Below are 26,308 nucleotides of genomic sequence, written 5' to 3' on the forward strand. Positions count from 1 at the left end.
TATTTGTTATGCATATACTCCAGCAACCTTAGACGAGAGCCCTCAAATCCATTTCAGTAGACACCAACATATAGGATCTAGTGAATTGATAGGGATAGAAGAGGGGGAGCTTCGTCGTCGTTCTAATCGACTAAGATATGATGGCGCAGGAGAGGAAGGGGGAGCATCGTGGTCAGTTTAATCAAGATACGGTGGCGCAAGTAGGGATGGTAACAGAGAATTCCCCGTCGGGTTTTAGCTCCACATTCCCGTTCTCACGATGAAAAATTTTCCTTGCCGAGATCCCCACGAACGCTTGCGGGGGATATTTGTTCCCAGTTCCCCACGGAGATAAATCCCTATCGGGGATCCCTATCTTCGCTTAAATTATAATTAAGACATATTTCATATGTTATTAATGCAAAACACTGTCACTTATACACATTGTCAGATGTAAGAAATCATTATGTGTACATCAAAATAAACACATTTGTACAATTACTAATCTCTCGACAAGGTGATCATTTATTTCTATAATTAACAATTACATGAAAATATTGTCACATGTAAGTTTAACGGGTCCCCGCGGGGAACAGGGATGAAGGATGTTTTCCCATCCCCACAGGGAAAGAAATTTTCTCATCCCCATTTTTCTAATGAAAGAATTCCCCGCGGGGAATCGGTTATCGGGTCCCCATTTCCGTCTCTAGGCACAATAGAGGAGGAGAAGGAGCACAGAGTCGTTCTAACTGGTTGAACTATGGGTGTGTGGGAAGGGAGGGGAGAAGCACCAAAGATGATATGAGAAAGGGGGCGACAACGGGAGTCAATTGCCTCTGATAAGTTAAGGTCGAGAGAGCAATGACATGAGAGAGTTAGGGTGAAAAAATACGCTCAGGAGTTAAAATAGTACTCTCTACACAACCCTAATTGATAGGGTTCATGGACAAGATTTAGAGTTTTTTTTAATAAAGATATGGACTTGAATTAGGATCATATTGGATTATTTTTTTATCACTAGCAATAAAAAGTAGAGTAGGAGGCTTATTTATTGCTCTTGTTGGAGACACTCTTAGCCAAAATAGTTAGCCATCTTTCATTAGCATAGATTAATTTATAGTCTAAATAATAACTATCCGTACCTCATTTAAATATACATTAACATGTAAAGAAGTTGTGTGCCAACAGAGCATAGCTCCATGCCAATAATAATATCGACAAAGCATCTAGTTGTGCACCTACAAAACTTTAGATATGCCAGGATTCTGGAGAGGCTGAAACCAGGGCTGTTCTAGCTGGACGGGCTAGGACTCTAGTTCAAATTTCAGGCCCATTAATCCAGAAGGAGCACCTGTCAAATAAAGAGAGAGAACACAATAATATTCATCCTCCATTTATTTAAAATTAGAAATTATTCCAACTTATTCAGAGATTTAAAATATTTCAAGTCTAATCAAAATTACAAACTTTATAATATTAAACAGGTATAATATTAAAAAAATTATCGGTAGTGATATTTATTTGGTATCATAAATGGTACCAATTTATTATATAAAACAGGTCGAAATGAAAAATGTTCTGACTCTCAGAAAATCTAAATTAATTGAGAATATAGAATGGAAGGAGATCAGGATTCAGGATAATATTAGCTATTGTCGAATGCGTTCAGTTCATGTTGTGTGCTGCCATTCTGAAGAAATCGTTCATGGTGTGGTGGACTTGTGATGCTGGTGGAGAGGGTTCAGGATAATCTTCCCAGAGAGACGACAATGGGTCAACCGCTCAAGAACCCCTTCCCCGCTTCCACAGCAGCGCCCGTGACCGTGATCCAGCACAGCGACCCGCCGTGGCGCCGAGGGAATCGTCGCTATCTATCCACCATTGTTGCAGTCGGTGGTGTGAGCGCGTACGTACGCGGAGCCGGGAGAACATTCATCTCCGCTTCCCAACACCTTATTCTAGTTCTAGCCGACGGCAACCTACGGCAGTGAGGCTGTCCACCATTGTCGCCGGGAACAATCGCCGCGAAATGTGGGTATACCGTATGTGTATGATAGCGTAGAAGCCGTAGATGAACCACGGGTGCGTGGATGTACTTGACTGCGTGGGAGTTGCTGCTGCGCACGCACCTGCTGTCTGGTAGTAGATAGATTGATTAACACCGGAGGCGTTTCTCCTGTCGATCACTTGTGATTGGATTCCTTAGCTACTACCCTGCCTACTTGCTGTTAGCACTGTTGATCAGCAGCAAGTTGTTTGCTGTTGTTCTTGCCGAGCTTGGAGCCATCTGAACTGCGGGATTATCTTATCGTGCCACTCGTCCTAACCCTCTTCAGCTACATCCATTAGCTTGCCACCAAAAGGGCGTTGCAAACTAGCTTTGCGATCAATAATGTGACAAATAAGCCTGGAGCGCGCCCAGTTAGTTTTTTTTCGGATTAGTAAAATCCGCGGCAACTGCACCGGCTCCCTGACAAAAAGCACACATGCCTGAACAAACAAACTGCCACTGCCACGGCCTCACGGGCCGATTAAATAGGAGCGGTGATGTGTCCTGGTCTCCTCCTATTTGTTCTTTCCAGACAAGTCTTAACACGCACAGCAGCCAGACACGAATGCAATTAAGCTTCCCTTTTTGCTCTACAAACTTTGCGCTGCAGAGCCTAGAGCGAATAATGAGTTGAGAGAAGCCGGAGCCAAACTTGCTTTTGTTTTCTTCGTAGGAAGCATTCGTGAGTCACCCAACAACAATGAACAATCTTTGCACGGGACACATGCATTGCGCGCCCCGCCTCAACTTGCATCCTCACCACATCACAGTAACCTATGCTACTGTGAGCTTGTGACTGTGCATGGTCATGGGCTCATGGTCATGGCTTCCCGGGCCGCTGAGGCGACAGGCAAATCTCCCCACCTTCTGATCCCTCCCGGCTCTCGCCTCCCCAGATTTTATACTCCACGGCCTCCGTTGCACCTCCCATTTTTTCCTTTCCGTTTCGTACCTTCTTCTTCCTGCTCCTCCTCCCGTGAGCCATGAATGAGCTCTGCGACCTCGAGGTGCACATCAATGGCCATCACACGCTTCATCTCCACCAGGCACGTATCACTCCCAGTCTCCCACGCCGCGTTCCAAGTGCTCTTCTTCTTCTTCCTCCTCCTAATTAACAGGGCGTCTCATCACATCAATATATAAACGAACCTTGTTTTCTTTTCTGGCTCCGAATTGGTCTCATCTCACCGCCGTCGTTGCAATGCAATGTAACAGAGCGTCATGTGCGCCTTCTCGGGGAGGCTGAGGACACTGGTGAAGCAGGAGAAGAAGAAGAAGAAGGGCGGCGGCAGGAAGGAAGCCGTGTCCATCAATCTCGCCGGCGGCTTCCCGGGCGGCGCCGACGGCTTCGAGCTCGTGGCCAGGTTCTGCTACAACGACGGCCGCGTCCTGCTCTGCACCTCCAACCTCCCGCTCCTGCACTGCGCCGCCGTGTCCCTGGAGATGACCGAGGAGGTGTGCGCCTGCAACCTGCTGGCGCAGGCGGAGGCCTTCGTCAACGGGCTCTACTACTGGACCTGGGGCGACGTGCTGGCCGCGGTCCGGAGCTGCGAGCCCTTCGCCGCGGCGGCCGACGCCTCGGGACTCCTGGACAGGCTCATCTCCGCGCTCTTCTCCAAGATCACCGGCGCCACCCCGGGCCCGGGCCCGGGGACGCCGAACCGCTCCTCGTCGTCGTGCTCGTCGTCGCCCGACACCGCGGGCTTGCGCCGGTCGTCGTCGTCCGCCAACAAGACGCCGGACTCGATGCGGCCCTGCGCCGGCAGGGAGTGGTGGTTCGACGACATGACGTCGCTGTCCCCGCCGACCGTCGAGAAGGTGATGCGCGTGCTCGGCTGCTACGGCGTCGAGAACAAGAACCTGATCCTCACGCGGTTCCTGCTGCACTACCTCCGCGCCGCCACGCGCAGGCCGCCGGCGCTTGAGCGGGAGGGCGCCGCGCTCGCCGGCCTCGCGGAAACGGCCGTCCACGGCGTGGCGCTCGTCGGGGGCACGGCGTTCTCGTGCCGGGGCCTCTTCTGGGTGCTCCGGATCGTGTCGGCGGTGGGGCTGAGCAGGGAGTGCCGCCACAAGCTGGAGCGGCTCATGGGGCTGATGCTGGACCAGGCCACGCTCGACGACCTCCTCGTCTCCGGCGACGACGGCGGCGGCGTGTACGACGTCAACCTGGTCATGAGGCTGGTCAGGGTGTTCGTGGCCTCCGAAGAGGAGGCAGACGCGCCGTCGGAGAGGATGCGGAAGGTGGGGCGCCTGGTCGACAAGTACCTCGGCGAAATCTCGCCGGACCAGGGGCTGAAGGTGTCCAAGTTCCTCGCCGTCGCCGAGAGCCTGCCGGACTCGGCCAGGGACTGCTACGACGGCGTGTACCGGGCGCTGGACATCTACCTCGAGGTAAAAAAAAAAAAAGAACCGCCCCAAAGAAGCAAATGACATAATTTGATATTTGATCCCATCATCTGAAAATGCAGCTCCATTAATTTCGTTTCGAACTTGATTTGAGCGAAATACTCCTAAAGTTGCATCAGCTGGTCCGGTGAACACATTGCCATTTTGTTCGTCCTGGTACTGGTGCTGGATTCGCTTCATAGTACTGCTACTGTTTGGGATCATGATTCGGACATGATACCTGAAAGCTTCAGGCTATTGAGTAGCCTATCATTATAGGTTGCTAGGCCAAGATATGGCAGCACTTTATCGTACCATAGTATTAACAGTAAAATAAGAATTCACAAAAAAAAGAGGGGCACCTCACAAATTACTAGTATATAAATTACTACTGAAATTACCCCTTCGCAATAGAATGAGTGTCCTCTTCGTTCTCAGGCAGATTTCCAGCTTTACCGTCTGATTTTCAAGAATTCATCCACCTGGTGTTTGGCAGCTTTTGCTGGAGAACTCCATTCACCTGGTGCCAGTTTTTTACTCTGGCCTCATGGTGGATTCTAACTGTAGAACTGCTAGGGATGGTAGCAGACAATTACAGTGGCAGGGAATATCCTGTCAGTTTATGATTGGTGTCACGATGAACACTGCACTCGGCTGTTCACTGTTCAGTATGTCCCTGCATACCGTTGGATGAACTGACGGTGAAAACTGACTAACCGAGGATAGTAATAGGACTAGGAGTGAAATCTCAGATACGTTCCTCGTCTAGTCTATGACAGAGCAGTTGAGTAAAGTTCGTCAGTTTGCCTTTCATCAGCGGGAGCCTTCCAACAGCGGCCCTTGTACCAGATCCCAGATTGCCTTTAGTCTGTCTGGCCTTTGATGCTTTCCATGATCAAATGGATCTTCTTCCTTTTGTGTCTGTGCACTGTAGTTTCCCTCGCACACGCAAGCTTTTCCTTGTGCGAGCATATGGTCAGAGTCAGACACACCAAAAGCTTTTCTCACTGATTGACTGAATGAATGGACGAACGCAGTCGCACCCAGCACTGTCCCTAGAGGAGCGCACGACGCTGTGCCGGTGCCTCAACTACGAGAAGCTGACGCTGGAGGCGTGCAAGGACCTGGCCAAGAACCGGCGGATCCCGCCGGGCGTGGCGGTGCAGGCGCTGGCGTCGCAGCAGTGCAAGCTCCACATCAGCGAGCCGGGCCCCGGCGGGAGCGCGACGGCGGCAGCGGGGAAGGAGCGCCGGCCCGACCCGTCCTCCTGCTCCCAGTCCCAGACGCCGAGGAGGAGGGTCGCCCGCCGCGCCACCCGCAGCGTGGACCTCGGCAGAAGGAGCGGCGGCGACGACGACGAGAAGGAGCTGCTGCGGCTGAACCTGCAGAGAATGCAGAGCCGGGTGGTGGAGCTGGAGCGGGCGTGCAAGGAGATGAAGGGCCAGATGTCCAGAATGGCCAAGGGCAAGTCCTTGTCCTTGTCCTTCGGCTCCGGCGCCGCCTCCTGCCACCAGACCGGCGGCAGGGGCTTGCCTAGGCTCTGCTGACGTGATGCATGGGCCTGTAACTTTTTGATCCTTTTTAGTTTTTCCTTCCCCCTCTCTCTCTTTCATGGCTTGCGATTTTCCTCTTGATCCCTTTGTAAAGCTAATTACTTGGTTGGTGGAGTGGAGCATTGCTTGGTCGTCCTTTATGATTGTAAAGTTTTCACCGCGGCCGTCCTTTATTGCTTTACCTGTGGTCCTCCCCACCTCACTCGGGGTCGGGGTATTTTTTTTTACACGGCCCACGTATCGGCTCTCCATTGTTTCGTTTGGTTGCGCTGTGAAAGTGAAACCTTTTCTGTCAGAAAAGCCAGCGGACTGCAGCAGCTTTTGCATGTAACTCCAGAATGAATGGATCCAGATGGAGTGGCGTGGAAATCCGTAATGAATGGACTAGGGTTTTGAACGATACGACAAGGGGTTGTAAATTGTACTCAATATATTTAAACTCTACAGGTCTAGTTTAAATATATGTTGCATTTAAAGATGAAAACCGTAACTGAAAATATCGTTTCTGTAGCCCGTGTCTCGTAATTGTATCGTTCCCATAAAGATAAATTGTTTCCGAAAATTATCTTATTTAAAATTTGAATTTCAGATATCTATTAGCATCGTATTGTAGTCGCCAACAAGTAGATTAATTATGAAAACGGGTACTCATCCCACCATGGAGGCGGAGCAAGTCAGTTTTTTTTTGCTTCTACTCTCTAGTAGAAAACAGAGACTAAATTCACTCCCCTCCCACCATCCTGTTAAGGAAGCCAAACGATCAAACTCACATACCTTTAGGTAGCTGCCTGCAGCATGTAGCTCTTAGAAAAGAGGAACCTATTTAGTCTCTAAATACAATTAGCAATTGCCACCCTTAATTCCACAACGCAGACGTATCCCATTGCCTCCCATGTAACAATTCGCGAAGTGGAACATCATACGCCTCCCAATCAACTTAGTAATGAACCAAAAGGCAAGAGAGGGTTACCACACTGTTTTAATTGATGCACTTCATGAGGGCGCGAATGATCTTCTCGTTCCTCTCCTCCTCCCTTCTGCTCCCCATCGTGCGTCGTAGAAATCAAAATATCAATATCCCTTTCGCTCACTATCGTGCTGAGGAGGGCGATCGTGCCGAAGGACAGTGACTGGGTGATGATGTCGACAATGGTGGAGAGGAACATGGCGAGGAGCTACCACACGGTGTGGGCATGCTGGCGAGGGTCGGTACAAGCTAGATGAGGTCGCTGGTCGTGACGGAGGCGAGGAGCGGATTGTTGGCCACGCCCTGTAGCAAGGGCTTCGGTGGCGGGGAGGTCGACGCTAGAGACACCACTGCGGAGGCTTAGGCAGATACAGGAGTGAGGCCGCGACAGGAGGATGTAGATGCGACAGCGATGGGGGTCAATAAGTGCATGGAGGGGATAGAGTGAGAGAGGGAGATATGCGTAGAGGACGAGGAGCGACGACGCAGTAGAAAAGGGAGAGGTTTGTGCGTCGTGTGGAAGGAACGATGACGTCTGAATAAATTGCCACATTATAGGAGTAGAGATGATATTGGAGCAAAGTACTTGTTATCGAATCCTATGTTCTATGCTAGAACAAAGCAAAGAGTTCTTAGAATAATGTTTGAGATTAATTTTGTTTCTTTAAAGGATCAGGTGACTAATAGAGTTACTAGAGCTTTATTTGTAAAATTATTATAAAATTTTAAACGCAATCTAAATCTAGATAAGATTAAAACTGAGAGAGGTTGTTAGGAGACCTTGTATAGGATGAGACATTAAAATTGGATAGAGTTTGTGTAAATCTAACCTTTTTACGTCACGTGAGCTAAACCTATGTGGCTAAAATTTTAGAGTGGAGCTGGCAAAGTGAAGCAGTTGTAAACATCCTTTATAACACTCATGCTACCATACATACTTAAAAGTGCCTTTTTTTCCCCTAAAAGCCTGGTTAATACTTCTTTAACTAAAGATATCTTAGAGATGTAAACAATCACTTATTTTGTAGTACTAGACTAAATAAGTGACTGCTCTGTGTCTCTGGGCCAGGGACGGGGCCGGCCATTACGGACATGTGGTGTCATCTCATTGATCCCGTGGACAAGAGCCGTCATCGGTTGCATATGAAAAGCTGGGGAAAAAAAATAAAAGGAGGCTTGATGGCGCTGTTGCCTTCAGTCCAAACAGGTCGGTGCCTCCATGACGCCTTCTGCTGGTCGTTGTCCACGTCCGCCGTCCAGAACTCTGGATCGCCAGCGAGACGCCGAAAGGAAAAGGTAGATAGCACGCGTGCGTGAGCCGTGACTCGGTCGGAGGCGATCCGATGACGCTGCTCCCTTCGCGCAGGCTCATCTCGATCCATCGGCAGCGGCCAGTCAGACAAAGATTTAAATAGCCTGTCAAGCTAAATTTTAACGACCTAATAACAAAATAGCTTTTCAAAGGATTAGCTATTTTATTTGTCAAGCTATCCGATCCTCTAAATTAACTCCATCACTAGCTAAATTTAACTAGCAACTCTCGATAGCCAAGCTAAATTACATGTTAGAGAGTCTATTAAATAAAATGTTATATATAGAGTTTAATCTTTATAGAGATAAATAAAGAGTCAAAATTAAAGAGTTTTTTTTGAGGTGCTCTCACTGTTACTAACAGCCAGGCGAAACTGAAATAACCGTCTGGATCAGTGCTTTTACTACTTGTCTGCCGTCATCGGTGAGGAAACCACGTCAACGGCGAGACGATGCCACGATGGCATGACATTATTAATTGCTGGGCTTCCAATCCGATCCACCGAGCCAGAAGCTCCAGGCGGCCCACGTGTGCCCACTCCTTCGCGGTCCAGGTCCAGCACTCGAAACCGATGGAGACCCGACCGCGGACCCGGCCAGCGCCGAGCAGCCACACCCACACCACGACCACGAGCCGAAGGCCCGCACCCGGCGCGTGGCTCTCCTGGGTGGCTAGCCTGGCTCGATCACCAGCCCAGCGGCCCAGCCGGACCCGGCTCGGCCGCACTCGATGCACTGGACTAGTTTTTACAGGCGTTCACGACACATCAATGGACGAGCACCGAGGCAAAGGCAGTTCTTACACGCGGGCCCTCGGCTTCACCGGAAATCGCCTCGGGACGGGAGATCTCGCGGGCCGGCCGGCGGCGAGAGGATGTCCACCGCGCCCGCGCGGCGCGCCCGCCCGCCGCTGCCGCTGCAGAACGGCGCGGAGGGCGACGACGAGCGCGAGGAGGAGGTTGATGAGGAGGAAGTGGGCGATGACGAAGCGGAGGAGGAGGAGGACGACGACGACGAGGAGGAGCCGCGGCTCAAGTACCAGCGGCTAGGCGGGAGCGTGCCGGCGATCCTCTCCACCGACGCCGCGGCCGCCATCGCCGTCGCCGACCGCATGGTCGCGCTCGGCACTCACAACGGCACGCTCCACATCCTCGACTTCCAGGGCAACCAGGTACCCTTTTCGTCTCGCCACAGGGCGCTCTCTCCCTGCGGAATTGGGGCTTGTGATGGGAACGGGCGAAGGTGTGGCGTTGAGGGAGACGGGATCCTGGGGCATTGGGACTGCTCTTGGAGCTTCTTCCTCTATACTTGCTGGGTCAAAACTACTTTTGCCACTTCAACAATAGAGTTTGGACGGATTTATTAATCCGAAACTGACCTGGCTGTAGACGCTCACACGGTTGCTGGAGGCTCTGCTAGCTTCCTTCGTCACTCGCAGCTTGAAATCCTGTGATGCATATAGGTCTGGTAACAAGGATCACGCCACTGTAGTATTGTTCTGATTGAAATTCCCCGGACCTATGGTTGGGGAAGTTGTGGAGCCAAAGAATGACACGTTGATATGCAAAACTAAAGCACGTGATCAAATGACACTGTCACTCCATGTAGATTCAATCTGTAGGAATGCTAAACTTGCATGCTGATACGCATCAGTTTCATCTATTTGTGCTTTACGTTTTGTGTAGGTGAAAGAAATTGCTGCGCACACAGCAACTATCAACGACATAAGCTTTGACGCAGACGGTGAATATATAGGCAGCTGCTCGGATGATGGCACAGTGGCAATAAACAGCCTCTTCACCGATGAAAAGCTAAAGTTTGAGTACCATCGCCCCATGAAGGCAATTGCTCTAGACCCTAATTATGCCCGGAACTATAGAAGATTTGCTACTGGTGGTTTAGCAGGCCAAGTACTTGTGCTGACAAAGAAGTCTTGGGGAGGTTACCATAAGAAGGTAAGTTTGGTTTCCTTAGGATAATAGATCTGATGCATCCAGTGACCTCTAATGGCTAGCACATCTCTTGCTTGATGGTTATGTAGGTTTTGCGTGATGGTGAAGGGCCAATCCATTCGATGAAGTGGAGGGCGGATCTTCTTGCTTGGGCTAATGATGCAGGGGTCAAAGTGCATGATATGAGAACAGACAAAGGGATCGCATTCATAGAGAGACCAAAAGGCATTCATCGACCAGAGTTCTTGCTTCCCCACCTAGTCTGGCAGGTAATTATATCTTTATATCTGTATATGGATTATACATACTCGACTGGTACATTTCAATTTTGTTAGCATATGAGTAAAATATTAATAGAGGGGTGCAAAAGCAAAGGATTTTGTGAAGTGGAAAGTTTTGGTGATATGTGCAATAAGTCAAATATTTGCTCTTAACTTTAGTATGCGGAAGACAGGATATTAGCCAGGGGCACAAACACAAAGAAACACACATGATGCTTCTATTTCTAATGAATTGACATACTTTCAATCGTGTAAAAGGAGCATGATAGCCATTTTATTTTCTGGCTGATATGGAATCATTCATGTTATTAGCGTGTCTGACTCAAGGACTGACTTCTAAATTTATTATTTTCTAGCTTATATTTTGATTTAAAAAGTACATGTTATGTTAACTGATCTATACATGCTTAGGATGATACAGTCTTAGTTGTTGGATGGGGAACAAGTGTCAAGATTGCAGCGATCCGAACAGATCTATCTCAGGGACTCAATGGCCTACAAAGAACTATCACCACAGCTAGTTCTGAGAAGTATGTGGACATTGTGGGCTCATTCCAAACAGGCTATCACATATCTGGGGTTGCTCCATTTGGTGACCTTTTAGTCGTACTTGCCTATATTCCTGATGAGGATGAAAAAGAGAAAACATTTAGTACTTCTGTTACTTCACGACAGGTAATCATCACATCTCTGAATGTCTGTTACATCTGCATTGCATACCATGTACCTTTGCTTCTAAAATAATGCTTCTGACTTCTGAGATTGATGTTCCTGTTATGTTTCTAAAATTTTGCAGGGAACTGCACAGCGTCCAGAAATACATCTTGTATCATGGAAAAATGATGAGCTTACTACAGATGCTCTGCCTATTCATGGTTATGAGCATTACAAGGCAAAGGACTATGCTCTTGCACATGCACCTTTCTCAGGTTTAATTGATTGTGCTCTAACATCAGTGGCATTTCTTTTCTTATTGATGAGAACTTTTCTAATGAAGGAACCCTGATTCTCTTGTCCTGTCATTCAGGAAGTAGCAATGCAGGTGGACAGTGGGCTGCTGGTGATGAACCTTTGTATTACATTGTGTCTCCTAAGGACATAGTCGTTGCAAAGCCAAGGTTTGTTACAAAGAAAGAGCTCATATCAACCCCCAATTACAATATCTAATTTTATCTGATTGTCACTTTGAGGATATTATATTAATTGAAATTTAATGAGTGACCTCCAGCAAACTTTAGAAAGAATCGATCTTTTCCATACATTTTCTGGAGGACACAAAGTGACTAAACCATGCTTGTCAGTGAATATACACAATTTTGTAGTGTCCAGCAGCAAAAATCAGTTTCCATTACCTTTCAGTAAAAGTAAATCGTTTTGACTGTCCTGTGGCAAAATTTTCCCAAAAATAATCCCATGATTAATATAGTGTGCACCTTCTGATTAGAGATGCTGAAGATCATATTGCTTGGCTTCTTCAACATGGTTGCCATGAAAAAGCATTGGCTGCAGTTGAGGCAGGGCAAGGACGCACTGAGCTTCTTGATGAGGTGAACTAGAGAAATAGTTGTTTGAATTTGATAGTAACGCAGAACAATACATGATCCCTCTGATAATGAGTTATTCCTTTTACTATTTTAGTAACCTACCAGTGTGCAGTGTTAAATAGCTCTCATGATGATTAAGCTCTCTTGGCATTGATTATTATCAATAATTTTTAAGGTGATGGTTAGCTATTCTTCAGAAAATGAGACCTATATATGCACAAATAGATGTTTATGTTCAAAAAGGCCATTTTAGACTCATAAAGAGTGTCATGACAACTGTCCCTACTAATGCAGATAAAAGAAAAACCGTCCCACTTTCCTTTATTCTATGCATGAAAACTGTCCCATGTATTTTCAGAAAGCTAGAAGTGTAGCATGTTTTACAGCCATCATAAAGGTCTACCATTTTTGAGCCCATCTATGACAAGGACTTGTCCTTACAAAAGCACACCTAATTACATTAGAAATACTTTATGCATTAAAGTCGGTTCATTCATGGTAATCCAGGTGGGCTCAAGATACCTTGATCACTTGATAATTGAAAGAAAATATGCTGAAGCTGCTCAACGCTGCCCAAAGTTGTTGCGAGGATCCCCTTCAGCATGGGAGAGGTTAGAAAATATGTGGATACACAGATACCACCTTTTGTTGAATGATCTAGCATAACACCGATGAGTTGTGAGATTTTGATGGATCTCACCCTATGTGTTAATTGATTCATTTTTTAATCAAAACTTTTATGCGACAGATGGGTCTTCCACTTTGCTCATCTCCGCCAACTTCCTGTTTTGGTCCCTTATATTCCTACAGAAAATCCTCAGCTGAGTGATACTGCATATGAGGTGTGGTGCTAACTTGTAAGTTCCATTACTAATTTTAACACCTATCTGTTGTAATACTATTCTGATTTTCTTGTGTAGGTTGCCCTTGTTGCTCTAACTACCAATCCTTCTTTCCATGAACTTCTCTTGACTACTATAAAAAATTGGCCACCGACATTATACTCAGCCTCACCGGTCATATCTGCCATTGAGCCACAGCTAAACTCCTCATCGATGGCTGATTCATTGAAAGAGGTGGGGAGGGACATCATTTAATGAATGTAAAACATATATATACACTTCATTTTGTTTCACTCCTTGGTTGATATCTGCCTTATGTGCCATGTAGTCATTAGCTGAATTGTATGTGATCAATGGTCAATACGAAAAGGCACTTTCTCTTTATGCTGAAGTAAGTACATCCTAAAGCTGTATTTGTAGGCACATATCAAAATATACATTTTTATTGCCAAATTCTTTCTAATTAAACCCATTTGGTTCAGCTCCTGAAGCCAGAAGTATTCGAGTTTATTGAGAAATACAACTTGCATGATGCCATTCATGATAAGGTATCAAAATGGAGGAGTCCAATTTAGCTGCTAATACAAAGTTACATTCTACAGTGGTATGTTTTAGAAAAAGCATTCCATATCCTCGACTTAAACACTTTTTTTAATATTCTTCAGATTGTCAATCTTATGATAGTGGACAATAAAAGAACAGTTCACCTACTGATCCAACATCGTGATATCATTCCCCCATATGAAGTTGTGGAGCAGCTGTTGCATACCAGTAAAAAATGTGACAAGAGATATTTGTTACACCTGTATTTGCATGCTTTATTTGAGATAGATATACACGCTGGAAAGGATTTTCATGATATGCAGGTACCTTTTCTGCCTCCCATTGTCATGTCCATTTCCCCAATTGTTTTTTACATCTACTTTGTGTTTTGACAATAACTTGCAAGTCAAAACTGTTTGCATTATAGGTGGAGCTTTATGCTGACTACGAGACAAGGATGCTACTACCCTTCCTTCGAACCAGTCAGCATTACAGGCTTGACAAGGTCATAGTTTCCCCAAAGAATCACATCATAAAATTTTCTATTTAGTTAATCATAGGCTTGATAATTTGTTATTGTTATTCAGGCATATGAAATCTTTGCACAAAAAGAACTTGTAAGGGAGCAAGTTTTTGTCCTTGGTCGAATGGGCAATGCTAAGGAAGCTCTGTCGACAATTATAAACAAACTGGAAGACATGCAGGAGGTTCTAACTTGCCTACCCATTATATTATCATTTCTGAGACATGCTGTTCTATATTAGCCAACTTGATATATGGGATTGAACAGTAACACTCATCTTGAAAATGCATACAGGCTGTTGAATTTGTTACGGAACAGCATGATGATGAACTGTGGGAGGAACTGATTAGACAATGCCTCCAGAAGCCTGAAATGGTAACTGAAATAAATGATGTTTAATCTTGCTTAGACTGAGGCATCTTCTGTTTCTTAGTTCAATTTCTATGTCTGTTGGGCAGGTAGGGAATCTATTGGAACATACAGTTGGCAATCTTGATCCTCTGTACATTGTCAGTTTGGTTCCTGATGGCTTAGAAATACCTCGGTATGTTCCATCAAAATTTATCGTAAAATAACTGAGCTACAGAATTTCTTGCATGACTGAAACCTTGGCAAATATACTCGAAACGATCTGCCATGATTCTTAATCCAACCATTTCATCCCCTGGTTGAGTGTTCACTCATGCTTTTGATAGGTTGCGGGATCGTCTTGTGAAAATTGTGACGGATTACCGGACAGAAACTTCATTGCGAAATGGATGCAACGATATACTTAAGGTTTACTTTCTTTCGTATACTGTGCTGCTCCATGTCTCAACCATCTTGAATTTTGGACATTTTCATCCGAAACTTGCTTTGTTCAGGCTGACTGTGTTAACCTTTTGGTTAAATACTACCACGAGGCTCGGCGTGGGGTATACATGGTAAGCATGGACGAGGAGGTACACGGAAACAGAGCTGACGATGGATCATCGCGGGGACACGAGAGATCATCTAGCGTCCGGGCTCTAGATATCAAGTCCAGAACAAGATGTGGTGCCCGGTGTTGTTTGTGCTTCGATCCTTTGCCTATCCAGGACATATCTGTCATCGTGTTCTACTGCTGCCATGCGTATCATCTGTCTTGCCTTGAAGGTGGCTTAGACTCGATGAGATCAAACAGTGGTCAGGATAGTGACGGAGGCATGGACGATGAGGATGGTTCCCCATCAGGCCAGTCTCGCATGCGCTGTGTCTTGTGCACTACTGCTGCTTCATAATTTTATACCGTGTTGGGTAGTACACACTACCTTGTGTTGTGTTGTAAGTTTTGAGCCATGTAATTATTGTGTTCTTTTCGCGTGTTACACATAACACATGCTTACAATAGCGTAATTCTTTTGAGGGAGGCCATGTCCTCGGCAAGGAGAGTTCTGTGTAAATTTGATGAACCAGCATGAGCAAAGCTGTGCGGCATTTCCATCTTTTTTTAATGCCACGTTTGCCAGATAATCAAAAGTTTATTGACATTACACGATGCAGAACTGTTCATGTAGAATGTGCCTGTCTATATTATACACTGTTCTATTTGGGACTAGGGCATGGTAGAATTCCCCAGTTTCTTCTCACTTCCTCCAGGTCTTCATGAAAGTGCTTCTCGCAATATACAGAAATCAGATCGCTTGAGACCGGCTTTTGTTGCCCATGGGAAGTAATGCGTTTCTCACTGAACCTTGAGGGCAATTTGAACAGGATACTCAGCGTTCGATTCTAGCCGAAGTGTTTGGACGGTGACATATTGCGCTGTAGCTATTGGATTCTGAAGGCAGTATGTATCCTTCGCTGCCTGTTTGGATCCAGGAGCTAAAACAAATTGACTAAAGTTTAGCTTTTTTAGGAGCTAAAAGTGACTAAAGTGTTTGAACCATCATGAGCAAAGCTATGCGGCATTTCCTTTTTTTTTGTAATGCCACGTTTGATAAATAATCAGAAGTTCATTTGACATTACACGATGCACAACTGTTTGTTCTTCCTTAAACATCTCCCCATTTTTCACATCTTATTTTTTTTACATCAGATCAGTACACTTGAGACCGGCTTTTGTTGCCCATGGGAAGTAATGCTGGAAAAACTGTCGTCTTTCGTTTCTCACTGAGCATGAGGGCAATTCGAACGGAGTGTAGAAAAATCATTTTACTCGTAGTGTTCGCTTAGCCGAAGTGTTTGGACCGTGACAAGTATTGGATTCTGAGGGCACTATGTATCCTTTGCTCTTGCACTTATTAACTTTAGGCCTGATTTGAAACAAACTGACTTCAGGCTAATTTGAAACAGACTTATTCATAGGCATCAATCCCTCCCTCGACTCTCTAAAGCTCATCTTGGTAGGATTTGGTTGAGTTGATGTGGGGACAATGATTCAAGGCTGATAATCACTTCCATCCAATTGAGCTTTGGATACTCTTGGATTGGTTGAATCCTAAACATCAAAGAATTACCCATGAAGGATATAATCTTTTTATGGTGGGCTGTCGAATTTGTATTTCCCAATTTGATTTGAGTATGAATTCTCTCGAGTTTTTTTTAGTCAACTGAGCAAGACTTTATCACATATGAACTTCTCAATTTCAGTTGTAAAACACGATGTGAGGGGCACCCCGAGATAATAATTTTTCTCTCCAAAATGTAAGATAAAATTGTTTTTCGATACACAACAATTGTATCACTCTTCACAACAAAAGTTTTAACAATCGTAACTATCTATCTTTCTAGTTGCATTAATTATCTATCTGAGTAATCATGCCTTCCACCATCCAGCACCAACTGTTCAACAAGATGTATGTTTGGATTCATCTACTGTTCAACACTCATCACCAACTGTTCAACATCCAGGGAATAATAGCTGAAAAGGTGAAAAGTAAATGCAGAATTTCATTTTTAGTGAAAGAACATAAAATCTTTTTTTCTCAAACACATAGGAGAGATGCGTCCATTTCATAAAAAAATAGAAGGGGACTAAGGGGGTGTTTGTTTGGGATTATAAACTGCCCAGATTATATAATCCAACAAATTGTGAACTAAGTGTTAGTTCAAAATTTATTGGATTATATAATCTGGACAGATTATAATCTCAAACAAACACCCCCTAAGGCCCTACAAAACATAAATATAGAGAAGAGCAAAAAGGCTTACAAAGCAGAAAAGAACTGATAAACAAGCACAAAATATTAAATGCATATAAGGACTCAAGTAACATATTTTCAAATTAAGAACACTTCTTTCACAGTATTAACTTCCTGCCAACCTTTTTCACCTTACAAAGTTGTATTCTCGGCAAAAAGTTTGGCAAAGCTAAAGGAGTCCAGGATATATGGGGCGTGTTTGGTGTGGCGCCTAAGCCGCCACACCGCGCCATACTTTTCAGCCACAAGTGTGGCGCCTAATTTGGCCGCCACACTTGTGGCTGAAAAGTGTGGCGCGGTGTGGCGGCTTAGGCGCCACACCAAACACGCCCATGATTTTTTTAAAAAAATTGAGAGAATTTGGCATATATGCCTAACTATAAAACTAGTCCACACTTAAACTATCAGGGATGTAATCCTTAGACAGAGGCAATCCCAAATGGCAATCTAAACAAAAGAAATGAGTCACAGATATAGAAACAAACTTACCGTGGATTATCATGCATCAAGAAAATTTTCAATGTATTCTTTGGGGAAAACAAGACACTTTGCTATCCAGTAACAAGAGTTTTCTGGAGTAATAGCTTGAGGTCCTCAAGCCTGCAAGGATATAACAGATGTAATTTATCTGAAACACAAAAAGGTCTAAATGCCAATTGAGCAGAACCTACCTGACATTATTAAGGTCAGGATAGGTAGCAATTGCATCCTTGAAATCCTATGAAGAAGTTAGCAGATCATGATACAGTACAGTGACAGTGAACAAGAACTAGAACTAAAGATCAATCTTACTTGGCTAGCAGTTGAAGGTGTATATGTTATTATACATGACATTCCTGCTCCTTTTGCAGCCTATTAAAAAGTAAATGGATCTCATAGTTAACAGGATTAGTGTGGTTAATCAGATACATATCTGAAGACTTACCTGTAATCCAATGACACTATCCTCAACCACAAGGCAGTTCTTGCTTTCCACACCTAATTTCTGGGAACAACAAAGGATGTCCTTAACGTGACCAACTCTGGATATAACATATGACAAAACAGACAAGATTTGATACTATAGTATTCACTACCTCTGATGCTGTTATATATATTGTTGGATCAGGCTTCTTTAGTTTAACATCATCACCTGCAGTGGAGGCAAATAAGAATTGTGAAATTTAAGGATTGTTGTTTTTTGTCGCAACTAGAACCTTAACGGCTGACAGAACCAAATAACTTAAGTTTGACAATTGACAAAGGAGTGCTCTGATATTTTACATTTGGGAAATATGATAAAAAGCATCCTCAGCTATCAATTGTTTACGGGACTTGCTTCACTGATGATACATTTGCTGTAGTTTATATTGTTTAAAGGAATTACATCGTTCTTAAAAGTTCTACAAATGCAACCACTATATATTCCTTATTTTTTCAATATTAAATGCAGCAGAGGAAGCCCCCACTGTAAAGGGTTTATTGAAAAAATTAACAGAAAGAACTGTACAGGAGGAGATTTGTAATTTCTTTTGTTACTGTTGCCAACCTTACCAGCAAGGAAGCAATCCAGGCCATTAAATCGCTCCTATAGAAACAAGAGCAGAAATGAGAAAAAATAAAACCAGCCAACACAACAAAAGTTTTGGGAGAGACATATGGAAGCAACATAAGTCATATTTTAACTTACAAGTCCAATAAGGTTTTCAAGGCACATTATGACTGAACTTTTAGTTGCTGCAGAGCAAACAGCAAGCTTGATACCCTACACAATTGTATAAAGGATAAAAATCACCTCAGAGTACCAAATAGCTATATTGTTGAGAACTCGTGAAAATGTTGCTTTGAAAATAAAATAAAAGAAAGACACTCCAATAAGTTATATTACCGCATCCTTTACTTCATCCATCAACTGCAAGACACCAGGTCTAGGCTTCACCTAATAATAGAGACTCAAATCGGCGTCAGACAAAAAAAAGAGATGACTTGTTATGCATATTAATTTTAATAGTGATGTAAGTTTAGGAAATAATGAAGGCATTGAACTTACAGTTCCAGAGTTTATTATTTCTTTGTATCTCTCTGTTTTCCAATCCTGCAAATTAAGTGTTTCAACTGTAAAAGTCCTGAATTCAGAAGGTAAAATGATGTAAGCTGTAATCACGTTTTTTTTACAAGAATGCACAAAAAATTTGCACACTGATAGAGGTTAGAGGAGAGAACACAACCGAAGCTCACAGCTGAGATTCCCGTTTTTTTGGATAAATGTCATGCAATTGCAAAAGTATAATTGAATGACAGATTGATAAAAGAGATTAGTATTTGTGTAGAACCCACAGCTTTTGAAGATAACTTTAAACTAGTGAATGACTCAAAGTAATTGCGATCCTATCCCACAATCTGCAGAAATGATATTAATGAAGAGTCCAACAAGTTGTAAAACCAAAGATATATAAGACAGACCTGAATTATATCAACCAGCTTCTCCTTATCAGAGTCAGTCGAAGGTGGTGTCTCAAAGATCTTTGAAGGAGGCCACCCATTTTCCCCAAAGTACCTGTCAAATCCCAAGCCCCAACCAATTCAGAACCAATCGTCACATATACATATTATTGACTTCACGTGCTGTGCGGTCATCCAGAGTTCGTAAGTTAGCAACACGTTTACGATCAAAGCTTGCATTTGTACAAATTAAACCGCAGATATGATTTGACATTCCATTCCCACTAACACATAAGCATGGACATCCCCAGTGCATTTTAAGCGCAAGGCACACGATCATCACAAGCAATTAACCAGTAGGTCGAGATATTCCGTAACGAAAGAAACCAAACTTGCACACGTACCACCGCATCTTGGGCTTCCCTCCGCCGATGCGGTTCTGTAGGTTGTCGTAGAAGGCCTCGTCCCAGTACAGCAGGTCGGCGGAGCCCGGCGGGCAGCGCACCCCGAAGTTCGCGAACGCGTCGTTGTAGGCCTGGCGGTGGAGGTGCTCTGACTCCAGTATGACGCCGTCGCAATCAAAGATGAGGGCCTCGAGAGACGCCGAGGCGGAGACCATGACGAGCCGGGGCGCGCGGCGGAGGCGCGGGGCGCTTGAGGCTGATCGGTTGCTGATGAATGGATAGCGGCGAGAGCCGGCGACGCCGACGGCGCCGGTGGGGACGGCGAGGGAAGTGGAAGGCATCGGGAGGGAGTGAGGATGGAGCGGAGTGGAGTAGGCGCCAACGGCAACGGTCGCTTATCTAGCTGACTAGCTCTTCTCAGGGAATATACCATCCACAGAAAAAAAGCGCCCCGCCTCATCCCGAGATCAGAATCAGAGGCCACGCGGCGATGGCGATGGCGATGCCGATGGCAGTGGCGCGGGTGACCAGCCTCGCCTGCGCCCCCCGACAGGCGCAGCATCGCCGCCGCCATAGCCTTGCCCCGCCGTGCGCCTCGGGTGCGGTGGAGGTGCGGGTCTGCACGAACCGCACGTGCGCGCGGCAGGGTGGGCGCGAGGTCCTGGCTGCGCTCGCGGGACTCGCGCCGCCGGCGGTCGACGTGGCCTCCTGCGGGTGCCTCGGGCGCTGCGGCGCCGGGCCCAACGTTGCGGCGTCCGTCCCTGGGAGCGCCGCGGTGTTCGGCCACGTGGGCACGGCGGCGCGAGGCGCGCAGCTACTGGAGCACCTCCTCGGCCCCGCGGAATTCGATGCGGCCCTAGGGCTCACCGCGCTGGCCACGAGGGAGAAGGCGGAGGCTGCCCTCGAGAAGGGAAACGCGGACGAAGCGGAAGCCCTTCTCACCGAGGTCTGGACTAGACGCATGCGCCAGTCTGCGATTGTGCATGCTCTCTCAGTTGCTGGATCCGAGTTTGATGATTACACTTGTATGTTTGCATAGGTTATTGGGTTCAATGCTTGTGGTGGTCTGCATTTGGTGTACATGAGCAGGTTTGTTCCATTGTTTCGTGTTCAATGTGCGACTTGCCGACTTGTGTGCTTTGTGTAAGTTTGGCATGAAACATCCTGTTGAAATTACGCAGGTCTAAGGCGAGATTGGAAATTGGGGATATCCCTGGTGCACTTGGGGATGCTGAGGAAGCAATAAGAATAGCTCCCAGATTTCCTCAGGTACTTGCTTTAGTTAGAACCTCCAAAGTTATTGAGTATAACCTTTCTTGTACAACCATATTCATGTTCTTACATCCATGGGAGTATATTAGTGTAAGGTTGAAGAAATACAAATATCAGTATTGGATGTCTATGTCTATCTATACTTTTGATTGTTTTGGTTATGAATTGGCTTGGTTGCCCCCATCAACAATGTTAGCTGCAACTGCACCTCTTATTGACCATGGCTTTGCAGGCTCACTTATTGCGAGGCGACGCACTTTTTGCAATGGGTGAATATTCTGTCGCGGAAGATGCCTATGCAGATGCCTTGGATCTTGATCCATCTATTCGCCGGTCCAAGTCTTTCAGGGTTAGCATTAGAGATTTGCCTTGTGGACACTTCAATCTCCTACTCCAGCTATAGCTACGTAATTTAGCTCTGAAACCTCAATAACTCGTGTATTCTATGGCATTCCCTTGTTCAGGCTCGCGTGGAAAGGCTACGAGAGAAGCTTGTTAGTGCCAATAATCCGTAGTTCATTTTGAAGCTCTCTCTCCATCAGAAGTTCGATCCACAAGTAACGTAGATATGTTCTTGGTAGGTCTGAATTGCTAGATGCAACATCTGGAAGTAGTATACATAGATAGCTGCATCCCTTTTGGTTAGCAGTGGACACCTTACAGTTCTCCTTTTTTTTCCCGAACACAGTGTCCTCTTTTTTTTAGCAAAAGACACAGTGTTCTCTTTGTTACTGTTGTCAAGCTGATATGTGCAATAAATGGGATGATGATAATAAGATGTTGCCTAAGTGCCATTAATTTCTGTTTTTTTTAATATAAGATGCTGATGATTGAACAGGTGAAGGTAATAATGCTCACACACTTTGCAAGCCACTGGTCAGGAATTGATTGTTGCCACAGCTTGGAGGATCCAACAGTTCATATGAATGTAGGGCACTGTTGTTTTTCCCACCTGAACGGCTGAACTACACTATGATCTACAAACTTAGAATAGTCTAGTGTATTTTATTGTATGTTTATGCCCTACAATGTAAGCTACTGACTTCCAAACCATGCTAGTATGTATTGAGATTTGAGAGTCATTCTCATTTCAGAAAATTGTATGGCTGCACTCTCTGTTGATATGATCTTGGCATTCTCATTTGGTTAGCATTTATTTGTTCATTGATAAATGAGAAATTTGGAATACCTCCAGGATTTAATGTTAAGCATAAAAACTTGACCCCTCTATCTATTCATTCACTGCACCATCATATTTGATTCATGGGGAAACAATATACAGAATACCTAACAACCTTCTTGGAGTTCATACACATTCTCTCGGTTTTCTTTTTTTCAGAGTAAAATCATCATTTTCTGATATCCTATCAATTGCCTCAGTTCAGTAGGAGGCAGTAACCTTGTGTCATGGTTTTCAATAATAGTTATTCTCACCTGTTGTCCTCTTTTTTATTCTTATGGAACATATAAAGTTATGTACCTTTGTGTTAGCAGGGCTTCTGGAATTTTCTCATGATTACATCTGGACTGATGAGAACAAACTACTAAGTCTCAACTACAAGTGTTTTGAAGGTAACGGAAATGCAACATGGTTATTGTCTTGCACTTAGCCGGTATGTTCATTTGTTTGGATTCATACACAGATGTCGTCACAATATGTTAAGTATTTCCATGCTTTGGCACTACATGTCATGAAATTTAGTATCAAATCAAGTACTCCTGTAACCTTTATTCATTTTCATTTTGCAATTATATAGTTTCTGGGAAAAGCTGCAGTTCTTATTCATTGTGCTTCTGAGTATTTGTGACCGTTGATGTCCTTTGCAGAAAATAGTTTAGCATCCCTTTGATTGTACCTTTTATCGTTCTTTTATCTCACCTAGTCACCTTGCGGTCCTTTTGCATCTATTAGGTAGAAACTTTCTTAATCTTGCTCATTTGGGTGTTTTTTTTGTACCAGTAGCTTTTTTAGGTCCTGTTAGACTATCTCCAGCAGATTACTCATCCCTATCCCCGTATTCAAACATCACTCTGCAAACAATGCAAATCAGTGTTTTGGGTGACCATATTGGTGAATTGCTGGAAACGGTCTTACGTATCCCGAGAATCTAGGAGGATTATTCTAGTTTTTGGTTGAATTAAAATTGGTGCCTTCTGCCTTGACCTAACCAAAGAAAGAAAAATGTTTTAACCAAGGCTTGTGATCCAGACCAGAGACGACTAAGTTTAGCATACACTTGGGCTACATACCTCAGGGTGTGCTGGCATCTGAAAGAGGCATTTCCCCTCTTTTCGTGGTGTGGCTTTCTGAAGCTACAACTAACTGCTGCACACATACATCATGAGAATTTGTAAGACGGCCTTCACAGCCAGTTAAATTTTTGCTGGCGTTGTGGTTGGTACTATTGTTGGTATTTTGACACAACATTAGTTGGTGGGTTAGTTAATACGTAAAGTTGTCCATTGCTGTTAAACATCGGTCTTTTTTACTTACAAAAGCCATTTACTGTAAGCATGCCCAAATAATGGTTTCTCCAAGCTTGGTCTCTTAAGCTTTTTCTCAACGTATAAAAGGAAAGAGGGAAGAACTGGACTGATAAGGAGAAAATATGATGGAGATCAGTAGTTACAAAACACAGTTAGCAAATCCAATACCCAAGCATTTACAAAACAGCATTGAGCACTGGTTTTGTAGGATTCAAGTTGTAGCAGCTGCTTGATGTCTGACCTTTTCTATTTCTTTATCTATTTTAGGTGCTATATCCATTTTTTTGTGTATGAAGGTATGATTGTTCATATCAAGTTTATCTTCATGTGTGAATGCTGATCAGCATGGACTCCATGTGTATCCCACATAAAGGAATCGATCCTTTTTGCACCTGTATTTTTTTTTGGGAACGGAGCTCCTTTTGTCCCCAAAATCAGTTGGCATATATATTTTTATAAAGAACCAAGGATATGTGTCTACATATGGCCCACAACATTGAAGTATGAACTTGCAATTCTGGTCTTCAAAGCTGACCAGACCAATTTGGCCTTGCTGCCAGCAAATTGCCACCTTGCTGAGATTCCACACCAGCTTTTGAGACAGGAAACTAATTTGTTTAGTACCATATTTTTTGGAGGCCATCACCTGGATTAGTTTACGCACATGCAGCATGATGAGAACATTCTTAGCATGGTATATTATTTATTAAAAACTAAAAAAAGGAGGAAATGTTAGCTGTTCTGATTGTGATGTTGAGCTGATTGGCTGCCCCGTGTGATGCAGTGTACAGAAAGAAAACTTATATGGATAACCTTGCTGACTCGCACATTGTCTGCTGGCTTTGATTTGGAAAACGCCAAGTCCTGTCTTGGACATTAAGATCTTTGAAATGCTCATCCCGTCTATATATTACACCAAATAATCGTATCAACACAAACCATATTTTTTTCAGTTGTAGACAGCAGACATGAGACATGCCCTTATGGTACCTTTTTATGATGCAGCTATGCATAAACAGAATCCTAATATCGTTAGACTTGCACCACCTGTTTTAAGAAAATGATAAAGTCAAGGCTGTAGCAATTTTATTTTCTGTTCCTCTGCCGAATCATCAGCATCTATTGAATTGTATATGCAATTGTAATCCCATTTCCCTTCACAGAATGTTAGCACACCCACTTATTCCATTCCCCCCAAGTGCTACAGCATGTTGCTAAACCAAATGGTGGAAACCGTTGCTGCCATAACCCCTGTCAGCTTTTGTGTAAACTTCATATGTAAACTTGTGTTACTTGTTAGGTTGCCCTAGTTCAAAGCTACACATCTCAGACTTCAGGTGCACCCTCCCCCAGCTCCCCCTCACTGTAAAGCAATGTTTGGTTGGTGGGATGATCCCTCCTTTTGGTGCTGTTTGGTCTGTCTACGTCAAACGGGGCCTTGATTCCAGGCTTACACTCTTTCTTAAAGACTTGTTCGTCCTCATTATCCATGTGCTTGTGTGCAGTTCAAGCATCGCCTGAAGTCAAAGTCAGATGTGCGGCCAACGGAATGCACGAGTCTGGCGGCTCAGGCGCCCAACGTTTTGGTTCCCACCGCTTCCGATGCGTGGCGGTAAAGCCAAGCATGCGTGGAGGCAACTGTAGGAGTAGCCACACCAGATAGTACTGTACTGCACTGCTGCTGCCTTGGGGCGTATAGCGTTTATGGTCCCGTTATTTGTTGTTCTGCAGTGAAATGGAGGCTTTGCCCCTCGGGCTGTTTGACGTTCTGATTTCACTCCTTTGTTTTCAAAATGAAGGTCTCCAGACGAAAGGAAAAGTGAAGGAATTTTGAAGGATTGAAATCTAATAAGAAATTTTTCTATGTGACTCTTTGGAACAAAGGATTGATCTCCTATAAATCCTATAAAATTCCTATAGAATGGACCATTTTAGTAAGATTTTGGAGAATTTTTAACACGAGATCCAAATTCTTGGAAATTTTTCTATGGAATGCAAGTGTCATATAACACTATTCCTACATTTTTTCCCTATCCCTATGTTTTAGCAATCCTGCAATGCAAAGGAGGCTGAAGGGAGTTTGTCTATATTCCGTGAAGATCCAAAGGAGGCCGAAGAGAGTTTGTCTATATTCCGTGAAGTCGTTCGTCTAAACGATGTTAAGTTTTGGATACAAGGACCGGTTTTCCGGAATGAGTTTGCCCTGTTTTATTTTGCGATGTATGGTATAATCACACAGTTTAAAAAACATGGATAAATTCGCCATTGTAGTCTAGTATAGAAATAAAGGCAGAAACACCAAATTCTCTAAAAAAATACAATCCTAAAAAACTATTCATGTCTATATATGGATTTATTATCATACTTATTTAGTATCACAAATGTTACAAGTTTTCTTTATGAATTCGGCGAAACTTGGCATCGTTTGACTCCTAAAGAATCGATAATTGCATTTTTCTTTTGAACGGAGGGAGTAGTGTTTTGTTTGCCAGTTTGACTCCTGTTTGGTGCTTTCCACTGAGTTAAACCTTTCTAATCTTGGCCAAGTTTTTTGCAACAAAAACATAGAGGAGTTATAGTTGTTAAAGTCCCTGTCATAAGTTACTGACTAACCAGTCTGCTATATGAATATC

The 26,308-nt window shown here is 44.3% G+C and overlaps 4 protein-coding genes across 15 annotated transcripts; 3 read left to right on the forward strand and 1 right to left on the reverse strand.

Moving 5' to 3' along the window:
* The first annotated feature begins 2,552 nt into the window (after window positions 1-2,552).
* LOC100279832 (uncharacterized) lies at window positions 2,553-6,140 on the forward strand. 2 transcript variants are annotated; one of them, XM_008669603.4, is made up of 3 exons: window positions 2,553-3,075; window positions 3,245-4,420; window positions 5,452-6,140. In XM_008669603.4, the coding sequence occupies exons 1-3, from the start codon at window positions 3,013-3,015 to the stop codon at window positions 5,959-5,961; spliced, it is 1,749 nt and encodes a 582-aa protein (XP_008667825.1). In that variant the 5' UTR covers window positions 2,553-3,012; the 3' UTR covers window positions 5,962-6,140. The 2 variants fall into 2 exon arrangements, with proteins under 2 accessions (XP_008667825.1, NP_001146258.1); NM_001152786.1 differs by having other exon boundaries at window positions 2,977-4,420; window positions 5,452-6,102.
* Window positions 6,141-9,059: 2,919 nt separating this feature from the next.
* Window positions 9,060-15,332, forward strand: LOC100304345 (Vacuolar protein sorting-associated protein 41-like protein). The gene is made up of 19 exons (NM_001347136.1): window positions 9,060-9,416; window positions 9,931-10,200; window positions 10,287-10,466; window positions 10,890-11,153; window positions 11,275-11,407; window positions 11,506-11,596; window positions 11,923-12,025; window positions 12,530-12,633; window positions 12,771-12,864; window positions 12,943-13,098; window positions 13,193-13,255; window positions 13,347-13,412; window positions 13,530-13,730; window positions 13,835-13,912; window positions 13,995-14,114; window positions 14,225-14,305; window positions 14,389-14,474; window positions 14,626-14,707; window positions 14,794-15,332. Exons 1-19 carry the CDS (start codon window positions 9,120-9,122, stop codon window positions 15,187-15,189), a joined length of 2,865 nt encoding a protein of 954 aa, NP_001334065.1. The 5' UTR covers window positions 9,060-9,119; the 3' UTR covers window positions 15,190-15,332.
* A 1,224-nt stretch (window positions 15,333-16,556) lies between these two features.
* On the reverse strand, window positions 16,557-20,273 carry LOC100274186 (uncharacterized). Its single transcript, NM_001148560.1, has 12 exons — window positions 19,917-20,273; window positions 19,534-19,627; window positions 19,121-19,165; window positions 18,959-19,009; window positions 18,761-18,835; window positions 18,625-18,658; window positions 18,168-18,223; window positions 18,017-18,076; window positions 17,884-17,943; window positions 17,763-17,809; window positions 17,581-17,691; window positions 16,557-16,811 (listed from the first exon to the last, which is right to left on the reverse strand). Exons 1-11 carry the CDS (start codon window positions 20,255-20,257, stop codon window positions 17,643-17,645), a joined length of 912 nt encoding a protein of 303 aa, NP_001142032.1. The 5' UTR covers window positions 20,258-20,273; the 3' UTR covers window positions 16,557-16,811; window positions 17,581-17,642.
* Window positions 20,274-20,313: 40 nt separating this feature from the next.
* LOC100281311 (small glutamine-rich tetratricopeptide repeat-containing protein 2) lies at window positions 20,314-25,663 on the forward strand. Of its 11 annotated transcripts, none has more exons than XR_004856049.1 (8): window positions 20,331-20,862; window positions 20,956-21,005; window positions 21,098-21,185; window positions 21,421-21,537; window positions 21,653-21,765; window positions 22,027-22,116; window positions 22,683-22,760; window positions 23,943-25,663. XR_004856049.1 is itself a non-coding variant. In XM_035965128.1 (7 exons), the coding sequence occupies exons 1-6, from the start codon at window positions 20,407-20,409 to the stop codon at window positions 22,734-22,736; spliced, it is 855 nt and encodes a 284-aa protein (XP_035821021.1). In that variant the 5' UTR covers window positions 20,314-20,406; the 3' UTR covers window positions 22,737-22,760; window positions 23,943-25,663. The 11 variants fall into 11 exon arrangements, 7 of the variants coding, with proteins under 7 accessions (XP_035821021.1, XP_035821022.1, XP_035821020.1 ...); XR_004856050.1 differs by having other exon boundaries at window positions 23,972-25,663; XR_002266951.1 differs by having other exon boundaries at window positions 25,181-25,663.
* The last annotated feature ends 645 nt before the right edge of the window (window positions 25,664-26,308 follow it).

This window comes from Zea mays, chromosome 2 (genome assembly GCF_902167145.1).
Source record: "Zea mays cultivar B73 chromosome 2, Zm-B73-REFERENCE-NAM-5.0, whole genome shotgun sequence".
In the NCBI taxonomy this organism is placed as follows: Eukaryota; Viridiplantae; Streptophyta; class Magnoliopsida; order Poales; family Poaceae; genus Zea; species Zea mays.